The 19,666-nt window shown below is 42.1% G+C and overlaps 1 protein-coding gene across 2 annotated transcripts in view; it reads left to right on the forward strand.

Moving 5' to 3' along the window:
- Nucleotides 1–19,666, forward strand: part of LOC126278026 (centrosomal protein of 104 kDa) — a 400,804-nt gene that overhangs the window by 272,554 nt on the left and 108,584 nt on the right. For both annotated transcript variants that reach the window (XM_049977752.1, XM_049977754.1), the window contains exon 7: nucleotides 6,803–7,010. In XM_049977752.1, coding sequence (XP_049833709.1) covers nucleotides 6,803–7,010 — 208 coding nt within the window. The remainder of the gene's footprint in view (nucleotides 1–6,802; nucleotides 7,011–19,666) is intronic.

A 19,666-nucleotide genomic window follows, 5' to 3' on the forward strand; every position in this document is an offset into this window, starting at 1 on the left:
TACACAAAATATTACATGGCACTTAATTTTTTTTTTTTTTTGGATGGGAGGTGGGGAAATTACCCACTTACTGTATCCAAAAATTCATCTAATGAGTAGGAGGAGTTGCCATTCAGAAATTCTTTTAATTTCCTTTTAAATTCTATATGTTTGTCTGTCAGACTTTTGATGCTATTAGATAAGTGACCAAAGACTTTTGTGGCAGCATAATTTACACCATATACATTGTGAGGCTACTTTGAAGATCCCTAGCTCTTTAAATAAGCGTCTGCAGGATGATCTTCGAGGAGCTCCAGCAATTATTCTGATTACACGCTTTTGTGCAATGAACACTCTTTTACTTAATGATGAGTTACCCCAGAATATGATCCATACAAAAGCAGAGAGTAAAATTATCCGTGGTAAGCTAATTTACTGAGATGTATATCGCCAAAATTTGCAATGACCCTAATAGCGTAAGTAGCTGAGTTCAAACGTTTCAGCAGATCTTCAGTGTGTTTTTTTCCGGTACAACCCCTCATCAGTGCATACACCTAGAAATTTTGATTATTCTACGTTAGCTACCGATTTCTGATTGAAGTGTATATTTATTAATGGTGTCAATCCATTTATTGTGTGGAACTCTATATACTGTGTTTTGTCAAAGGTTAATGAGAGCCCATTTGCAGAGAACCACTTAATGACTTTCTGAAAAATTTTACAATTTCATCAGTTAATTCTTGTCTGTTGGGTGTGATAGGTATACTTGTATCATCGGCAAAAAGTACAAGCTTTGCATCTTCGTGAATATAGAATGGGAAGTCATTAATATATATTAAGAACAGCAGAAGACTCAAGACCGAACCTTGCAGCACCCCATTCTTGATTGTTCCCCAGTTTGAGAAATCACCAGTTTTTTGCATGTTATGTGAACTGCTTATTTCAACTTTCTGCACTCTTCCAGTTAGGTATGATTTAAACCATTTGAGCGCTGTCCCACTCATATCACAGCACTTGAGCTTATCTAGAAGTATTCCATGATTTACACAATCAAAAGCCTTTGAGAGATGACAAAAAATCCCAACGGGTCACTTCCGATTACTGAGAGCATTTAATATTTCATTAGTGAAAGTATATACAGCATTTTCCATTGAAAAACCTTTCTGGAAACCAAACTGAGATTTTGTCAAAACTTTGTTTTTACAAAGGTGTGAAGCTACTGTACAATACATTACTTTTTCAAGAATTTTGGATAAGGCAGTCATAAGAGAGCTTGGGTAGTAGTTGTTGACATCAAACTTATCCCCTTTTTTTATGCAGTGGTTTAACAATGGCATACTTCAGTCTATCTGGGAAAATACCCTGCTTCAGTGAGCTATTACAAATGTTACTAAGAATCCCACTTATCTCTTGGAAACAAGCTTTTATTACTCTGCTGGAAATGCCATCAATTCCATGTGAGCTTTTACTCTTGAGAGAGTTTATTATCTTCCTAATTTCAGAAGAAGTGGGTGGAATTTCAATTGAATCAAATTGTGTGGGTAACGCCTCTTCCATTAATGTCTTGCTTCTTCTAATGAAAATTTAGATCTTATTTTCTCTACAACATTTAAAAAATAATTATTCAAAATGTTTTCGACTTCCGGCTTGTTATTTGTCAAGTTTCCATTCACTTTGATGGTAATACCGTCATTCTGTACTCTTGGGTGCCCTGTCTCCCTTGGAATAATATTCCAAATTGTTTTGATTTTGTTATCGGAGGTATAATCTCAGACATGATGCACATGCTTCTGGACTTTTTAATAACCTTTCTTAATGTTGCGCAGTAGTTCTTATAATATTTGGCTGTTTCCGGGACATTACACTTTCTTGTTGTTAGATACAGTTCCCTTTTGTGGTTACAAGATATTTTTCTTCCTTTAGTAAGCCAAGGTTTTTTGCATGGTTTCTTATAATTATATTTAACTATTTTCTTGGGGAAATAGTTTTCAAATTCTCTCACAAGTGTATCATGAAATAAGTTATATTTTTACATTAGCGTCGGATTCCTTGTACACCTTATCCCAGTCTAACTGCTGAAGATTTTCCCGGAAATTTCTAATTGTTGAGTCATTAATTGAACACACAACTTTGGAGGGTAGTTTTGAATTATTGACTGGAGCTTTGTCATATACTGTAACTATGCCATTGTCATTACGACTATGGTTACGAAAGTTAAAAAAGTCGGTCAAGAAGGCTAGGAGAGTATTCTTACTAGAAAGAGCAGATAAGCAGTTGTTAGCATCCCACGTAGTAAATGAATCGACTTCATTTACTTCCGGTACGATGGACGTGGAAGAATTAAGAGCAAATTTTAAACACATTGTAAATCACGCATTGGAGAAGTATGTGCCGAAAAAGTGGGTTACGGACGGAAAAGACCCACCGTGGTTTAACAGCGCAATTCGGAGAATGCTCAGGAAGCAAAAACAGTTGCACTCGCGGTACAAGAAAGATCGGGAGAATGAGGACAGGCAAAAGTTAGTAGAGATTCGTGCTGCTGTAAAAAGAGCGATGCGCTAAGCATACAACCACTACCACCGTCATACGTTGGCAAAAGATCTTGCTTAAAACCCAAGGAAATTCTGGTTTTACGTAATATCGGTAAGCGGGTCGAAGGCTTCCATCCAGTCACTCCCTGATCAGTCTGGCCTGGCAACGGAAGACAGCAAAACGAAAGATGACATTTTAAATTTAGCATTTGAGAAATCTTTCACGCAGGAGGATCGTACAAGCATACCGCCGTTTGAGTCTCGTACAGATTCCCGTATGGAGGACATAGTGATAGACATCACTGGGGTTGTGAAGCAGCTGAATGGGTCGAAAATAAATAAATCGGCAGGTCCTGATGGGATTCCAATTCGGTTCTACAGAGAGTACTCTACTGCATTGGATCCTTACTTAGCTTGAATTTATTGCGAATCTCTTGCCCAACGTAAAGTCCCAAGCGACTGGAAACAAGCGCAGGTGACGCCTGAATATACGAAGGGTAGAAAGACGGATCCTCAAAATTACAGACCAATTTCCTTAACATCGGTTTGCTGCAGGGTTCTCGAACATATTCTCAGTTCGAATATAATGCATTTTCTGGGGACAGATAAGTTGCTGTCCATGCATCAGCACGGCTTTAGAAAGCATCGCTCCTGCGAAACGCAACTCGCCCTTTTTTCACATGATATCTTGCGAACCATGGATGAAGGGTATCAGACGGATGCCATGTTCCTTGACTCCGGAAAGCATTTGACTCGGTGCCCCACTGCAGACTCCTAACTAAGGTACGGGCATATGGGATTGGTTCCCAAATATGTGAGTGGCTCGAAGAGTTCGTAAGTAATAGAACCCAGAACGTTGTCCTCGATGGTGAGTGTTCATCGGAGGTGAGACTATCATCTGGAGTGCCCCAGGGATGTGTGGTAGGTCCGCTGTTGTTTTCTATTCACATAAATGATCTTTTTGATAGGGTGGATAGCAACGTGCGGCTGTTTGCTGATGATGCTGTGGTGTACGGGAAGGTGTCGTCGTTGAGTGACTGTGGGAGGATACAAGATGACTTGGACAGGATTTGTGATTGGTGTAAAGAATGGCAGCTAACTCTAAATATAGATAAATGTAAATTAAGGCAGATGAATAGGAAAGAGAATCCCGTAATGTTTGAATACTCCATTAGTAATGTAGCGCTTGACACAGTCCCGTCGATTAAATATTTGGGCGTAACGTTGCAGAGCGATATGAAGTGGGATAAGCATGTAATGGCAGTTGTGGGGAAGGCGGACAGTCGTCTTCAGTTCATTGGTAGAATTTTGGAAATTGTGGTTCATCTGTAAAGGAGACAGCTTATAAAACACTAATACAACCTATTCTTGAGTATTGCTCGAGCGTTTTGGATCCCTGTCAGGTCGGATTGAGGGAGGACACAGAAGCAATTCAGAGGTGGGCTGCTACTTTTGTTACTGGTAGGTTTGATCATCACGCGAGTGCTACGGAAATGCTTCAGGAACTCGGGTGGGAGTCTCTGGATGAAAGGAGGCATTCTTTTCGTAAATCGCTACTGAGGAAATTAGAGAACCAGCATTTGAGGCTGACTGCTGTACAATTTTACTGCCGTCAACTTATATTTCGCGGAAAGACCACAGAGATAAGATAAGAGTGATTAGGGCTCGTACAGAGGCATATAGGCAGTCATTTCCCCCTAGTTCTGTTTGGGACTGGAACAGGGAGAGAAGATGCTAGTTGTGGTACTAGGTACCCTCCGCCACGCACCGTATGGTAGATTGAGGATTATGTATGTAGAGGTAGATGTAGCTGTAGCTGAGCACCATGATCAGAGAGGCCATTCTCAACAGGACAAGAATTTATGTTTTTAAACTTATCTTCGTCTATAAAAATGTTGTCTATCAATGTGCTGCTGTCCTTTACTACCTGAGTAGGAAAATTAATGACAGATGTCAAACTGAAAGAACTGAGCAAGACTTCCAGGTCATTCTTCCTATTATACTCTTTCAGTGAATCGACGTTGAAGTCCCCACAATTAATAATTTGCTTCCCCCCATCTGACAGGTAGCAGAACAAGGCATCCAAGTTTTCCAGTAATATATGAAAGTTTCCTGAAGGGGACCTATATACTGTTCCAATTATAAAAGAGCCCTCCTTCAGTTTAAGTTGACAGGCGCTTGCTTCTATATGTTGCTCTAGACAAAACTTTTTTGTATCTAGAGCCATCTCATCTGGACAAGGTAAGTAAACTTGGAAATTCATTGTACTCTTCACTCCTCTCAAATCTTCAAGAAAAACTTTGCTTATTAATTACTTGGATTGGGTATTGTTTAATGTGGACAATAGATGGAACAAGGAAGGAGGGGACATATTACAAGCTGTCCCTTTGTTCCATATAGCTTTCCTTGAATTCTTATCCCAGTTTTCTCATGTGTATTTCTAGTTTGCCTTTCTTTTCCACCCAAAAGCGCTGGACGCAAAAGATTCACGTCAAATAAATTATTGAAATTAAGTAAAATTTAGTATTTTTCATTGCTTGTAGGAAAGTGAACGAGAATGAGGTTTGTAAATACACTACTGGCCATTAAAATTGCTACACCAAAAAGAAATGCTGATGATAAACGGGTATTCATTGGACAAATATATTATACTAGAACTGACGTGTGATTACATTTTCACGCAATTTGGGTGCATAGATCCTGAGAAATCAGTACGCAGAACAACCACCTCTGGCCGTAATAACGGCCTTGATACGCCTGGGCATTGAGTCAAACAGAGCTTGAATGGCCTGTATAGGTAGAGCTGCCGATGCAGCTTCAACACGATACCACAGGTCATCAAGAATAGTGACTGCCGTATAGCGACGAGCCAGTTGCTCGGACACCATTGACCAGTTGTTTTCAATTGGCAAGAGATCTGGAGAATGTGCTGGCCAGGGCAGTAGTCGAACATTTTCTGTATCCGGAAAGGCCCGTACATGACCTGCAACATGCGGTCATGCATTATCCTGTTGAAATGTAGGGTTTCGCAGGGATCGAATGAAGGGTAGAGGCACTGGTCGTAACACATCTGAAATGTAACGTCCACTCTTCAAAGTGCCGTCATTGCGAAGAAGAGGTGTCCGAGATGTGTAACCATTGGCACCCCATACCATCACGCTGGGGGATACACCAGTATGGCGATGAGGGATACACGCTTCCAATGTGGGTTCACGGCGATGTCGCCAAACACGGATGCGACCATCATGATGCTGTAAAGAGAACTTGGATTCATCCGAAAAAATTACGTTTTGTCATTCGTGCACACAGGTTCGTCGTTGAGTACACCATCGCAGGCACTCCTGTCTGTGATGCAGCGTCAAGGGTAATCGCAGCCATGTTGTCCAAGCTGATAGTCCATGCTGCTGCAAACGTCGTCGAACTGTTAGTGCAGATGGTTGTTGTCTTCCAAACGTCCCCATCTGTTGACTCAGGGATCGAAACGTGGCTGCACGATCCGTTACAGTCATGCGGATAAGCTGCCTGTCATCTCGACTGCTAGTGATACGAGGCCATTGGCATCCAGCACAGCGTTCCGTATTACCCTCCTGAAACCACCGATTCCATATTCCGCTAACAGTCATTGGATCTCGACCAACGCGAGCAGAAATGTTGCGATACGATAAACCACAATCGCGATAGGCTACAATCTGACCTTTATCAAAGTCGGAAACGCGATGGTACGCATTTTTCCTCCTTATACGAGGCATCACAACAACGTTTCACCAGGCAACGCCGGTCAACTGCTGTTTTGTGTATGAGAAATCGGTTGGAAACTTTCCTCATGTCAACGTGTTGTAGGTCTCACCATCGGCACCAACCTTGTGTGAATGCTCTGAAAAGCTAATCATTTGCATATCACAGCATCTTCTTCCTGTCGGTTACATTTCGCGTCGGTAGCACGTCATCTTCGTGGTGTAACAATTTTAATGGCCAGTAGTGTATTTACCAATGCAGTCAGACATGGTCCACACATCTAGCGTTCCTCATGTCACGAACAAAGGAACTTATACACTGTGAAACCTAGTGAAGGTATTCTGATCTACAGGGTCACTTCTCTGGCACTGCATTCTGCCTCCAGCCTTCAATTGCAGGAAAGGTGGTACAGGAGTTTTTCAGGTTGTCTTATGTGTAGATTTACTCTATTTTCGCGGTATCCTACCTGTGAATTACAGGCTACCATCTGCTGTTGCGTGCTCCATTTGAGCCAGTGTAGAGATGAAAACTCGACCAGTTTGTGTGTGTTTGCGCAGGGGCGCCAGCGGCAGCACGGGTGAGCCCGTCGTCGTCGCCCACAAACATGCAGCTGAGCCACAGCCAGAGCCAAACGCAGAGCCTGCAGCTCCACACGGGGTCTCTGCGTAGCTCGCAGCGACGCCGCAACAAGTCTGCGGGCGCCGCGCTGCCCGCCAGGAACAGCTACGAGGCCTACGAGGAACGCACCGTCCCCGCCCTCAGGCAGTAAGTACTCTGGGCAACTTCTAGATGCCAGTCAGCTCTCCAGGACGGGTTTCTGTTCTCCGTTTTCAGTCCTTGCATGTAGTGTCAAAAACACAAACATTTATACACCTACATCATCAGTTATCTGCTATATTAGCAGGTCCTTTGCCTCTCCATTTTCTGCGATCCATTGCTTCCTTCTTAAAGCTGCTGTATGTTGTACCGTCCATCATTTCATCCAGCATCTGGAATCTCTTCCTTCCTCGCTTCCTTTTCCATTCTACATTACCTTCTAAAACTGTTTTTGTCAGTCCATCATTCTTTCTTAATACAGGGTGTTTCAAAAATGACCGGTATATTTGAAACGGCAATACAAACTAAACGAGCAGCGATAGAAATACACCGTTTGTTGCAGTATGCTAGGGACAACAGTACATTTTCAGGAAAACAAACTTTCGAAATTACAGTAGTTACAATTGTCAACAACAGATGGCGCTGCGGTCTGGGAAACTCTATAGTACGATATTTTCCACATATCCACCATGCGTAGCAATAATATGGCGTAGTCTCTGAATGAAATTACCCGAAACCTTTGACAACGTGTCTGGGGGAATGGCTTCACATGCAGATCAGATGTACTGCTATAAATGTTCAATTGTTTCTGGATTCTGGCGGTACACCTGGTCTTTCAAGTGTCCCCACAGAAAGAAGTCACAGGGGTTCATGTCTAGCGAATAGGGAGGCCAATCCACGCCGCCTCCTGTATGTTTCGGATAGCCCAAAGCAATCACACGATCATCGAAATATTCATTTAGGAAATTAAAGACGTCGGCCGTCCGATGTGGCCGGGCGCCATCTTGCATAAGCCACGAGGTGTTCGCAGTGTCGTCTAAGGCAGTTTGTACCGCCACAAATTCACGAAGAATGTCCAGATAGCGTGATGCAGTAATCGTTTCGGATCTGAAAAATGGGCCAGTGATTCCTTTGGAAGAAATGGCGGCCCAGACCAGTACTTTTTGAGGATGCAGGGACGATGGGACTGCAACATGGGGCTATGCGCCAGTTCTGTTTATTGACGAAGCGGTCCAGGTAAAAATAAGCTTCGTCAGTAAACCAAATGCTGCCCACATGCATATCGCCGTCATCAATCCTGTGCACTATATCGTTAGCGAATGTCTCTCGTGCAGCAATGGTAGCGGCGCTGAGGGGTTGCCGCGTTTGAATTTTGTATGGATAGAGGTGTAAACTCTGGCGCATGAGACGATACGTGGACGTTGGCATCATTTGGACCGCAGCTGCAACACGGCGAACGGAAACCCGAGGCCGGTGTTGGATCACCTGCTGCACTAGCTGCGCGTTATCTCTGTGGTTGCCGTACGCGGTCGCCCTACCTTTCCAGCACGTTCATCCGTCACGTTCCCAGTCCGTTGAAATTTTTCAAACAGATCCATTATTGTATCGCTTTTCGGTCCTTTGGTTACATTAAACCTCCGTTGAAAACTTCGTCTTGTTGCAACAACACTGTGTTCTAGGCGGTGGAATTCCAACACCAGAAAAATCCTCTGTTCTAAGGAATAAACCATGTAGTCCACAGCACACTTGCACGTTGTGAACAGCACACGCTTGCAGCAGAAAGACGACGTACAGAATGGTGCACCCACAGACTGCGTTGTCTTCTGTATCTTTCACATCACTTGCAGCGCCATCTGTTGTTGAAAATTGTAACTACTGTAATTTCGAAAGTTTGTCCGCCTGAAAATGTACTGTTGTCCCAAGCATATTGCAACAAACGGTGTATTTCTATCGCTGCTCTTATAGTTTTTATTGCCGTTTCAAATATACCGGTCATTTTTGAAACACCCTGTATATGCCCAATCCAATTTCTTTGTCTTCTCTTTATTGCATCTAGTAACTGTCTTTTCTCTCCCACCCTTCTCAGTACCTCTTCATTTTTTACTCTGTCCATCCAACTTATTCTTTCCATCTTCCGCCATGTCCAGATCTCAAAAGCCTCCAGCCTTTCTCTGTTTTTTCTCCTCATAGTCCATGTTTCAGCGCCATATAGAAGAACACTCCATATAAGACATTTTGTGAGTCTCTTCCTGAGTTCTCTGTCCAGACCGCTGCGGAAGATTCTCCTTTTCTTATAAAACGCCTCTTTTGCCATTGCTATCCTTGTTTTAATTTCTGTGGTGCACTTCCAGTCAGTGTCCTTCCTGCTTCCAAGATACTTAAAATTTTGCACCTGTTCTAGTGTTTCTCCATTCAGCATAATTTTTATTTCCTTATTTCCTCCTAGTTCCAAGACTTTTGTTTTATTTGTGTTAATTTGCGTTCCATATTTTTTCCATTAGTTGCAATGGTGTCCACCAAATCCTGTAATTCTTTTCCGCTGTGGCTAGAAGGACCATGTCATCAGCAAATCTCAAACACCCTACTCTCCTTCCTCCAATTTCTACTCCTTTCTCACAGGTAATGTACATTTATTTGCATTTTTTATCAGTACAGTACAGTAATGCTTGAAATACGTTTCTGATATACCAAAGGTTGTGAGTTTGAATCTTGTGAAGTGCTTTAAAACTTATATTTTTTAGTTTTCATTGAAATGATTTTCATCATTATTTTTATTCCATTAATCGATTTGAATTCAATTTTTTCGTTTCTGATCCTTTATCACATTGTTTAACCATCATATTAACATTTTTTATTTGTGCTCATTTTTTCTTTGTATCATTCTGTTTTCATTTGCAGTCTTCATCCATGTAATTTCAATTATTTCTGTTATATATTAACATTTTATATTTTCGTTCATGTAATTCAGTCCATTATTTCTATTCCTCCTTCTGCTAGAGTTGTGTTTTATTCATAATCCCTTCTTTCATTTCTAATCGTTTACCGAATTGTTTAATCATCATATTAACATTTTTATTTGCAATCATTTTTTCTTTATATCATTCTTTTTTCATTTGCAATATTTATACATTCATTTTAATTATTTTTTTATATGCTAACATTTCATATTTTCGTTCACATTACTGCGTCCATTATTTCTATTCGTCATTTTGCTAGAGTTTTGTTTTATTCACAACCTTTATTTCATTTAAACCTCTATTTATGTTATTTTGTCTATAGGGCAACAAAATCAATATCTTAAAAGTTTTATGATGGTTATAATCCAGAAGTTGCCAGTTTTGCGTATTGCTTCCCAGTTCCCTTTTCTTACTTCTTGCTTCTCAGTTCATTGTTGTGTATATGTTTCCTTTGACCAAAATGGGATGAAAGCTTTCGGTTCTCAGACTTTTATTTGTGCCTGCTGCCTTTTAATACAGGAACTTATGTAACAAATTATTACGTTGAATCGAAATATGTCTTGAAACAAACAAAATATTTGCAACATCAAACGTCGTAGTGGTTGTGTCCCTGCTTGTTCAATTGTGGGAAGTTGGCGTTAAAGCAGCCGTTTGTGGTATCGTGGTAGCGTCAGCAATATGCGACCTTGGGGAGCACACCCTTTGTGTGTATCAGAATAAATATCAACCATCAGATTTCTGGTAGATGTAGTGTTCGTAAGTGAAAACAGGTTGTAATGGAAATAACGTGTAACATCTGATACATAAGATTGCGGTAATGCTCAATTTGAAATGAATCTGTGGAACTTTTTTCTGCTCATCTGAGGAGGGTTTTCCGCAATTTTAACCAGACTGCATACGATCTGAAGTAAAGTACTATGAGAACGTCGTAGAACACTTATTTGAGCCGAGGGACTGAGGTGGCATTGGGAAAAGGCTGATGTGTATCGAAAACGGCCGATATTAGTGATCAAACATATTTTTTAATTGCAGTACAAGCACATGATTTTGAATAACAAATCTGCACTCCCCTTGACACTTCTTGGACATATATTCGAGTCCCTTTGGGTTCTCAAGAACTGCAGTACAAGCACATGATTTTGAATAACAAATCTGCGCTCCCCTTGACACTTCTTGGTTCTTGGACATATATTCGATTTCCTTTGGGTTCTCAAGAACAGTTCTCGATTCCTTGAAGTTCTTGGTTCTGCCCATCTCTAGTGCACAAGAAACAGCTTCACCCATACCAGCAAAAACGTTGAGGTAGAGGAGGAGTCACTGGTAGTTGTGTGAATTCCATTGCACATGTTACTCCACAGTAGGAAAGGGGGAGTTCGACGCCTGGAGCCAATGCGCAAATGTTTATATTGCACAATTTCCAATCTACAGCTAGCTATTCTGTAAACGTTTGTGTTAACAGGAGACGTCAGTGTGACCAGTAATTCAACGTATTTAGATGTTCAAAGTGAATACTTTCTTTACTTTCTCACCAGAGTGCTGAACACATCAACAGAATCAACCAAATACGAGGGACGCTCAATAAATAATACAACAACGGCCAATTTTGGATGAAAAAATGCAGAATTTTTAGTGGGACATCGTGGAACAGTCTCGCTTCAGGCGAGTTCCTGTAGGTGGAGGCGCTACATGTAGCTCCTAAATGGCGTCTGCAACAGGGATGCGTTCCAAGCAGTTGTCTACATCTACATCTACAAGGATACTCTGCAAATCACATTTAAGTGCCTGGCAGAGGGTTCATCTAACCACCTTCACAATTCTCTGTTATTCCAATCTTGAATAGCGCGCGGAAAGAACGAACACCTATATCTTTCCGTACGAGCTCTGACTTCCCTTATTTTGTCGTGGTGATCGTTCATCCCAATGTAGGTCGGTGTCAACAAAATTCGTATTTGGACGAGAAATTTGGTGACTGGAATTTTGTGATAAGATTCCGTCGCAGCGAAACACGCCTTTCTTTTAATGATGTCCAGCCCAAATCCTGTATCATTTCTGTGACACTCTCCCATATTTCGCGATAATACAAAACGTGCTGTCTTTCTTTGAACTTTTTCGATGTACTTCATCAGTCCTATCTGGTAAGGGTCCCACACCGCGCAGCACTATTCTAAAAGAGGACGGACAAGCGTAGTGTAGGCAGTCTCCTTAGTAGGTCTGTTACATTTTCTAAGTGTCCTGCCAATAAAACGCAGTCTCTGGTTAGCCTTCCCCACAACATTTTCTATGTGTTCCTTCCAATTTAAGTTGTTCGTAATTGTAATACCTAGGTATTTAGTTGAATTTACGGCTTTTAGATTACCCTGATTTATCGTGTAACCAAAGTTTAACGAGTTCCTTTTAGCAGTCATGTGGATGACCTCACACTTTTCGTTATTTATGGTCAACTGACACTTTTCGCACCGTTCAGAAATCTTTTCTAAATCGTTTTGCAGTTTGTTTTGATCTTCTGATGACTTTATTAGTCGATAAACGACAGCGTCATCTGCAAACAACTGAAGACGGGTGCTCAGATTGTCTCCCAAATCGTTTATATAGATAAGAACAGCAAAGGGCCTATAAAAATATCTTGGGGAACGCCAGAAATCACTTCTGTTTTACTGTATGACTTTCCGTCAATTACTAGGAACTGTGACCTCTCTGACAGGAAGTCACAAATCCAGTCACATAACTGGGACGATATTCCATAAGCACGCAATTTCACTACGAGCTGCTTGTGTGGTACCGTATCAAAAGCCTTCCGGAAATCCATAAATACGGAATCGATCTGAAATCCCTTGTCAATAGTACTCAACACTTCATGTGAATAAAGAGCTAGTTGTGCTTCACAGGAAGGATGTTTTTTAAACCCATGTTGACTGTATGTCAATAGATCGTTTTCTTCGAGGTAATTCATAATGTTCGACCACAATATATGTTCCAAAATCCTGCTACATATCGACGTTAACGATATGGGCCTGTCATTTAGTGGATTACTCCTATTACCTTTCTTGAATATTGGTGTGACCTGTGCAACTTTCCAGTCTTTGGGTACGGATCTTTCGCCGAGCGAACAGTTGTATATGATTGTTAAGTATGAAGCTAATGCATCAGCATACTCCGAGAGGAACGTAATTGGTATACGGTCTGGACCAGAAGACTTGATTTTATTAAGTGATTTAAGTTGCTTCACTACTCCGAGGATATTTACTTCTGCGTTACTCATGTTGGCAGCTGTTCTCGATTCTAATTCTGTAATATTCACTTCACCTTCTTTTGTGAAGGCTTTTCGGAAGGTTGTGTTTAGTAACTCTGCTTTGGCAGCGTTGTCTTCGATAGTATCTCCATTGTTATCGCGCAGAGAAGGCATTGATTGTTTTCTGCCGCTAACATACTTCACATACGACCAGAATCTCTTTGGATTTTCTACCAGGTTTCGAAACAGAGTTTCGTTGTGGAAACTATTATAAGCAAATCGCATTGAAGTCCGCGCTAAATTTCGGGCTTCTGTAAAAGATCGACAATCTTTGGGATTTTTCCTCTGTTTAAATTTGGCATGTTTGTTTTGTTGTTTCTGCAACAGTGTTCTAACCCGTTTTGAGTACCGAGGAGGATCAGCTCCACCGTTTGTTAATTTATTCGGTATAAATCTCTCAATTGCTGCCGATACTATTTCTTTGAATTTTAGCCACATCTGGTCTACAATTATATTAATAATTTGGAATGAGTGGAGATTGTCTCTCAGGAAGGCGTCAAGTGAATTTTATCTGCTTTTTTGAATAGGTATATTTTTCGCTTATTTTTCGAGGATTTGAGGATTACAATATTCAATCTCGTTACGACAACCCTGTGTTCATTAATCCCTGAATCGGTTTTGACGCTCGTTATTAACTCACGATTATTTGTTGCTAAGAGGTCAAGTGTGTTTTCACAACCGTTTACTATTCACGAGGGCTCATGAACTAACTGCTCGAAATAATTTTCAGAGAATGCGTTTAGCACAATTTCGGATAATATTTTATGCGTACCTCCAGAATTGAACATCTATTTTCGCCAACATATTGAGAGTAAATTAAAGTCACCACCAACTATTATCGTATGAGTCGAGTTGTTGTTGTTGTGGTCCTCAGTCCTGAGACTGGTTTGATGCAGCTCTCCATGCTACTCTATCCTGTGCATGCTTCTTCATCTCCCAGTACCTACTGCACCCTACATCCTTCTGAATCTGCTTAGTGTAGTCACCTCTTGGTCTCCCTCTACGATTTTTACACTCCACGCTGCCCTCAAGTACTAAATTGGTGATCTCTTGATGCCTCAGAACATGTCCTATCAACCGATCCCTTCTTCTGGTCAAGTTGTGCCACAAACTTCTTTTCTCCCCAATCCTATTCAATGCTTCCTCATTAGTTATGTGATCTACCCATCTAATCTTCAGGATTCTTCTGTAGCACCACATTTCGAAAGCTTATATTCTCTTCTTGTCCAAACTATTTATCATCCATGTTTCACTTCCATACATGGCTACACTCCATACAAATACTTTCAGAAATGACTTCCTGACACTTAAATCTATACTCGATGTTAACAAATTTCTCTTCTTCAGAAACGCTTTCATTGCCATTACCAGTGTACATTTAATATCCTCTCTACTTCGACCACCATCAGTTATTTTGCTCCCCAAATAGCAAAACTCCTTTACTACTTTAAGTGTCTCATTTCCTAATCTAATTTCCTCAGCATCACTCGACTTAATTCGACTACATTCCATTATCCTCGTTTTGCTTTTGTTGATGTTCATTTTATATCCTCCTTTCAAAACGCTATCTATTGCGTTCAACTACTCTTCCAAGTCCTTTGCTGTCTCTGACAGAATCACGATGTCATCGGCGAACGTGAAAGTTTTTATTTCTTCTCCATGGATTTTAATAACTACTCCGAATTTTTCTTTTGTTTCCTTCACTGTTTACCTCAATACACAGATTGTATAACATCGGGGAGAGACTACAACCCTGTCTCACTCCCTTCCCAACCACTGATTCCCTTTCATGTCCCTCGACTCTTATAACTGCCATCTGGTTTCTGTACAAATTGTAAACAGCCTTTCGCTCCCTGTATTTTACCCCTGCCACCTTTAGAATTTGAAAGAGAGTATTCCAGTCGACATTGTCAAAAATTTATCTAAGTCTACAAATGATAGAAACGTAGGTTTGCCCTTCCTTAGTCTAGCTTCTAAGATAAGTCGTAGGGTCAGTATTCCCTCAGGTGTTCCAACATTTCTACAGAATCCAAACTGATCTTCCCCGAGGTCGGCTTCTACTAGTTTTCCATTCGTCTGTAAAGAATTCGCGTTAGTATTGTGCAGCTGTGACTTATTAAACTGATAATTCGGTAACTTTCACATCTGTCAACACCTGCCTTCTTTGGGATTGAAATTATTATATTCTTCTTGAAGTCTGAGGGTATTTCGCCTGTCGCATACACCTTGCTCACCAGATGGTAGAGTTTTGTCAGGACTGGCTCTCCCAAGGCCGTCAGTATTTCCAATGGAATGTTGTTGACTCCGGGGGCCTTGTTTCGACTCAGGTCTTTCAGTGCTCTGTCAAACTCTACACGCAGTATCGTATCTCCCATTTTGTCTTCATCTACATCCTCTTCCATTTCCATAATATTGTCCTCAAGTACATCACCTTTGTATAGGCCCTCTACATACTCATTCCAGCTTTCTGCTTTCCCTGCTTTGCTTAGAACTGGGTTTCCGTCTGAGATCTTGATGTTCATATAAGTTGTTCTCTTATCTCCAAAGGTCTCTTTAATTTTCCTGTAGGCAGTATCTATCTTACCCCTAGTGAGATAAGCCTCTACATCCTTACATTTGTCCTCTAGCCATCCCTGCTTAGCCATTTTGCACTTCCTGTCGATCTCATTTTTGAGACGTCTGTATTCCTTTTTGCCTGCTTCATTTACTGCATTTTTATATTTTCTCCTTTCATCAATTAAATAAATATTTCTTCTGTTACCCAAGGATTTCTACTAGCCCTCGTCTTTTTTACCTACTTTATCCTCTGCTGCCCTCACTACTTCATCCCTCAAAGCTACCCATTCTTCTTCTACTGTATTTCTTTCCCCCATTCCTGTCAATTGCTCCCTTATGCTCTCCCTGAAACTCTGTACAACCTCTGGTTCTTTTAGTTTATCCAGGTCCCATCTCCTTAAATTCCCACCTTTTTGCAGTTTCTTCAGAGTTCCAAGCGCTAATAGAAAGCACTTCAGTTTTAATCTACAGGTCATAACCAATAGATTGTGGTCAGAGTCCACATCTGCCCCTGGAAATGTCTAACAGTTTAAAACCTGGTTAATAAATCTCTATCTTACCATTATATAATCTATCTGAAACCTGTCAGTATCTCCAGGCTTCTTCCATGTATACAGTCATCTTTTATGATTCTTGAACCAAGCGTTAGCTATGATTAAGTTATGCTCTGTGCAAAATTCTACCAGGCGGCTTCCTCTTTCGTTTCTTAGCCCCAGTCCATATTCACCTACTACGTTCTTCCTGTGTTCAGCCTGCACCCTTTGTGACTGAAGCCCTTCTTGTGTTTTCCCGAGACCTTCTAACCTAAAAAACCACCCAGTCCACTCCACACAGCCCCTGTTACCCGTGTAGCCGCCTCCTGCGTATAGTGGACACCTGACCTATGCAGCGGAACCCGAAATCCCACCACCCTTTGGCGCAAGTCGAGGAATCTGCAGCCTACAGGGTCGCAGAACCGTCTCAGCCTCTTATTCAGACCCTCCACTCTGCTCTGTACCAGAGGTCCGCAATCGGTCCTGTCGACTACGCGGCAAATGGTCAGCTCTACTTTCATCTTGCAAGCAAGACTGGCAGCCCTTACCACTTATGTTAGCCGCTCGAAACCAGAGAGAATCTCTTCTCATCCAAAGTGACACACATCATCGGTACCGACGTGAGCAACCACCTGCAGTTGGCTCCACCCTGTGCTCTTCATGGCATCTGGGAGGACCCTTTCCACATCTGGAACGACTCCACCCAGTATGCACACGGAGTGCACATTGGTTTTTGTACCCTTCTCGTCAGCCAAATCCTTAAGGGGCCCCATAACGCGTCTAACGTTGGAACTCCCAACTACCAATAATCCCACTCAGTCTCTGTGATTGCCCGGATCTTGCAGGCTGAGTGGTTCCCTCTGAAACAGGACAGGCGACAGCATCTGGCTCAGCGACAGTGTCAGCCACAGACAGCACGTGGAACCTGTTTGTCAGACAAACCGGGAAGGCCTTACGTGCGGCCGCCTAGGAAGTCTTTCGCCGCCTGTTTCGCCCCAGGGCGACCTCCCATTCGACCACAAGGGAGGGATGAGCCTCAGTGCGAGCAGTAACTGGGTTGGCCACGGGTGAGGACCGATCGGAGGGCTCTGACGCGCTGGACGTCCGTTGGATCCCCACGGCCGGCATACAGCAGTGGTGCCCATCCACTGCAGCCTCAAGCTGTGTAACCGAAGCCATCACAGCCTGAAGCTGAGAGCGAAGTGTTACCAACTCGGCTCGCATCGGCACACAACCATAGTCCCTGTCCATATTAAGGACGGTGTAAAACTAAACTATGCAGATAAACGGACTATCGGCACATGCTGCGCAACTCTACTATAGACCCTGACGAAAACGCAGGAACTGTGTCAAATAATACGTAGATATTCAAAAACTTAACTACCAAAGCATTCAGGTGAAACTAAATAACTCGCCCCTGATTAGGAACTTGTAATATGTCACAAAATCGGTTTACTTTCCAGCGCAAACGAAAACGCGAGAACAGTGATTATTAGATATTAAAATTACATCTACATCCATACTCTGAAGGCCACCTGACGATGTGTGGCGGAGGGTACCTTGAGTACCTCTATCGGTTCTCCCTTCTATTCCAGTCTCGTATTGTACGTGGAAAGACGGATTGTCGGTATGCCTCTGTGTGGGCTTTAATCTCTCTGATTTTATCCTCATGGTCTCTTCGCAAGATATACGTAGGAGGGAGCAATATACTGCTTGACTCATCGGTGAAGGTATGTTCTTGAAACTTCAACAAAAGTCCGTACCGAGCTACTGAGCGTCCCTTCTGCAGAGTCTTTCACTGGAGTTTATCTATCATCTCCGTAACGCTTTCGTGATTACTAAATGATCCTGTAACGAAGCGCTCTGCTCTCTGTTGGATCTTCTCTACCTCTTCTATCAACCCTATCTGGTACGGATCCCACACTGCTGAGCAGTATTCAGGCAGTGGGCGAACAAGTGTACTGTAACCTACTTCCTTTGTTTTCGGATTGCATTTCCTTAGGATTCTTCCAATGAATCTTAGTCTAGCATCTGCTTTAGCGACGACCAACTTTATATGATCATTCCATTTTAAATCACTCCTAATGCCTATGCACAGATAATTTATGGAATTAACTGCTTTTAGTTGCTGACCCGCTATATTGTAGCTAAATGATAAGGGATCTAGGAAACTAAACTATTAAAGCACACAGATGACATAATAAAATTCGCTCCTGGTTAGGAACTCGTAAATGTCACAAAAGCGGTTACTTTCCTGTTGTTGCGTCTGTCTTGGTCGGCTACTACCGCCATTGAGTTTATTTGGCAGAAAGCCAGAGCATCGCAGATATTCATAGCTGCTTGTAGAACTTCTACGGAGACCTGGCAGAGAGCAAAAGTATAGTGAGTCATTGATTGCAGTATGTGTTATCACTGCAACTACGTTGCACAAACGTGCCTCATCTCCTGCATTCTGCCCAGCTACACACAGCTGTGATTCCTGCAGTGTTGGAATATGCGGACACTCACATTTGAGGTGACTAACAGATCACAATCAAGCACATTACTGCACAACTGGACGTCTCTGTCGGTAGTGCTGACATACTCGTCCACCAGTTGCACTAACCAAAGGAGGTGCCCACTGTGTTTCTTGCTACCTTACAGAAGACCATAAACAGCAACAAAGGACCATCTGCATGGAATTGCTTGCAACGAGGTTGATCTTGACATTTTTTCATCTACATCTACGTGATTACTCTACTATTCAGAATACAATGTCTGTCTCCCTGCTGTTCCACTCTCGAAAGTAGCGAGAGAAAAAAGAGCACTTACATTTTTCGGAGCGAGCCCTGATTTCTCTTACTTTATCGTGATGATCATTCCTCCCTATGTAGGTGGGTGCCAGCAGAATGTTCTCGCAATAGGTGGAGAAAACTGGTTATTGAAATTCCATGAGAAGATTCTGTCGCAACGAAAAACGCCTTTGTTTTAATGGTTGCCACTCGAATTCAAGTATCAGGTCTGTGGCACTATCTCCGCTATTTCGCGATAATACAAAACGAGCTGCCCTTCTTTGAACTTTTTCGATGTCATCCGTTAGTCCTACCTGATGCGGATCCCACATCGCACAGCAATATTCCAGGAGAGGGCGGACAAGCGTGGTGTAAGCAGCATCTTTGGTAGACCTGTTGCGCCTTCTAAAGCCTGGTCCACACGCAACGATCTCTGAGCGCAGACATCGGCGCAGATGTCTGTACATGCAAAAGATCGCTGCAAATGTGGTGTGTTCGCACGACACAAACCCCAATCTACTACTCGCCCGCCATCTGTCGGTGTAGAAAAGAAATATCAGTGGCAAGCGACTACGCTCCCCGTAAACGTCAAAAATTTAATTCAGTTATTTTGAAATATAGAAATGGAGGAATTTCTGTTGTGGTCTGTGACGCAACTTGTGTTGCAAAAAACATTCAAACCAACCGCAGGAAACAGAGAAAGCGGTCAAAATTGTGT

This window comes from Schistocerca gregaria, chromosome 6 (assembly GCF_023897955.1).
Source record: "Schistocerca gregaria isolate iqSchGreg1 chromosome 6, iqSchGreg1.2, whole genome shotgun sequence".
NCBI classification, from domain to species: domain Eukaryota; kingdom Metazoa; phylum Arthropoda; class Insecta; order Orthoptera; family Acrididae; genus Schistocerca; species Schistocerca gregaria.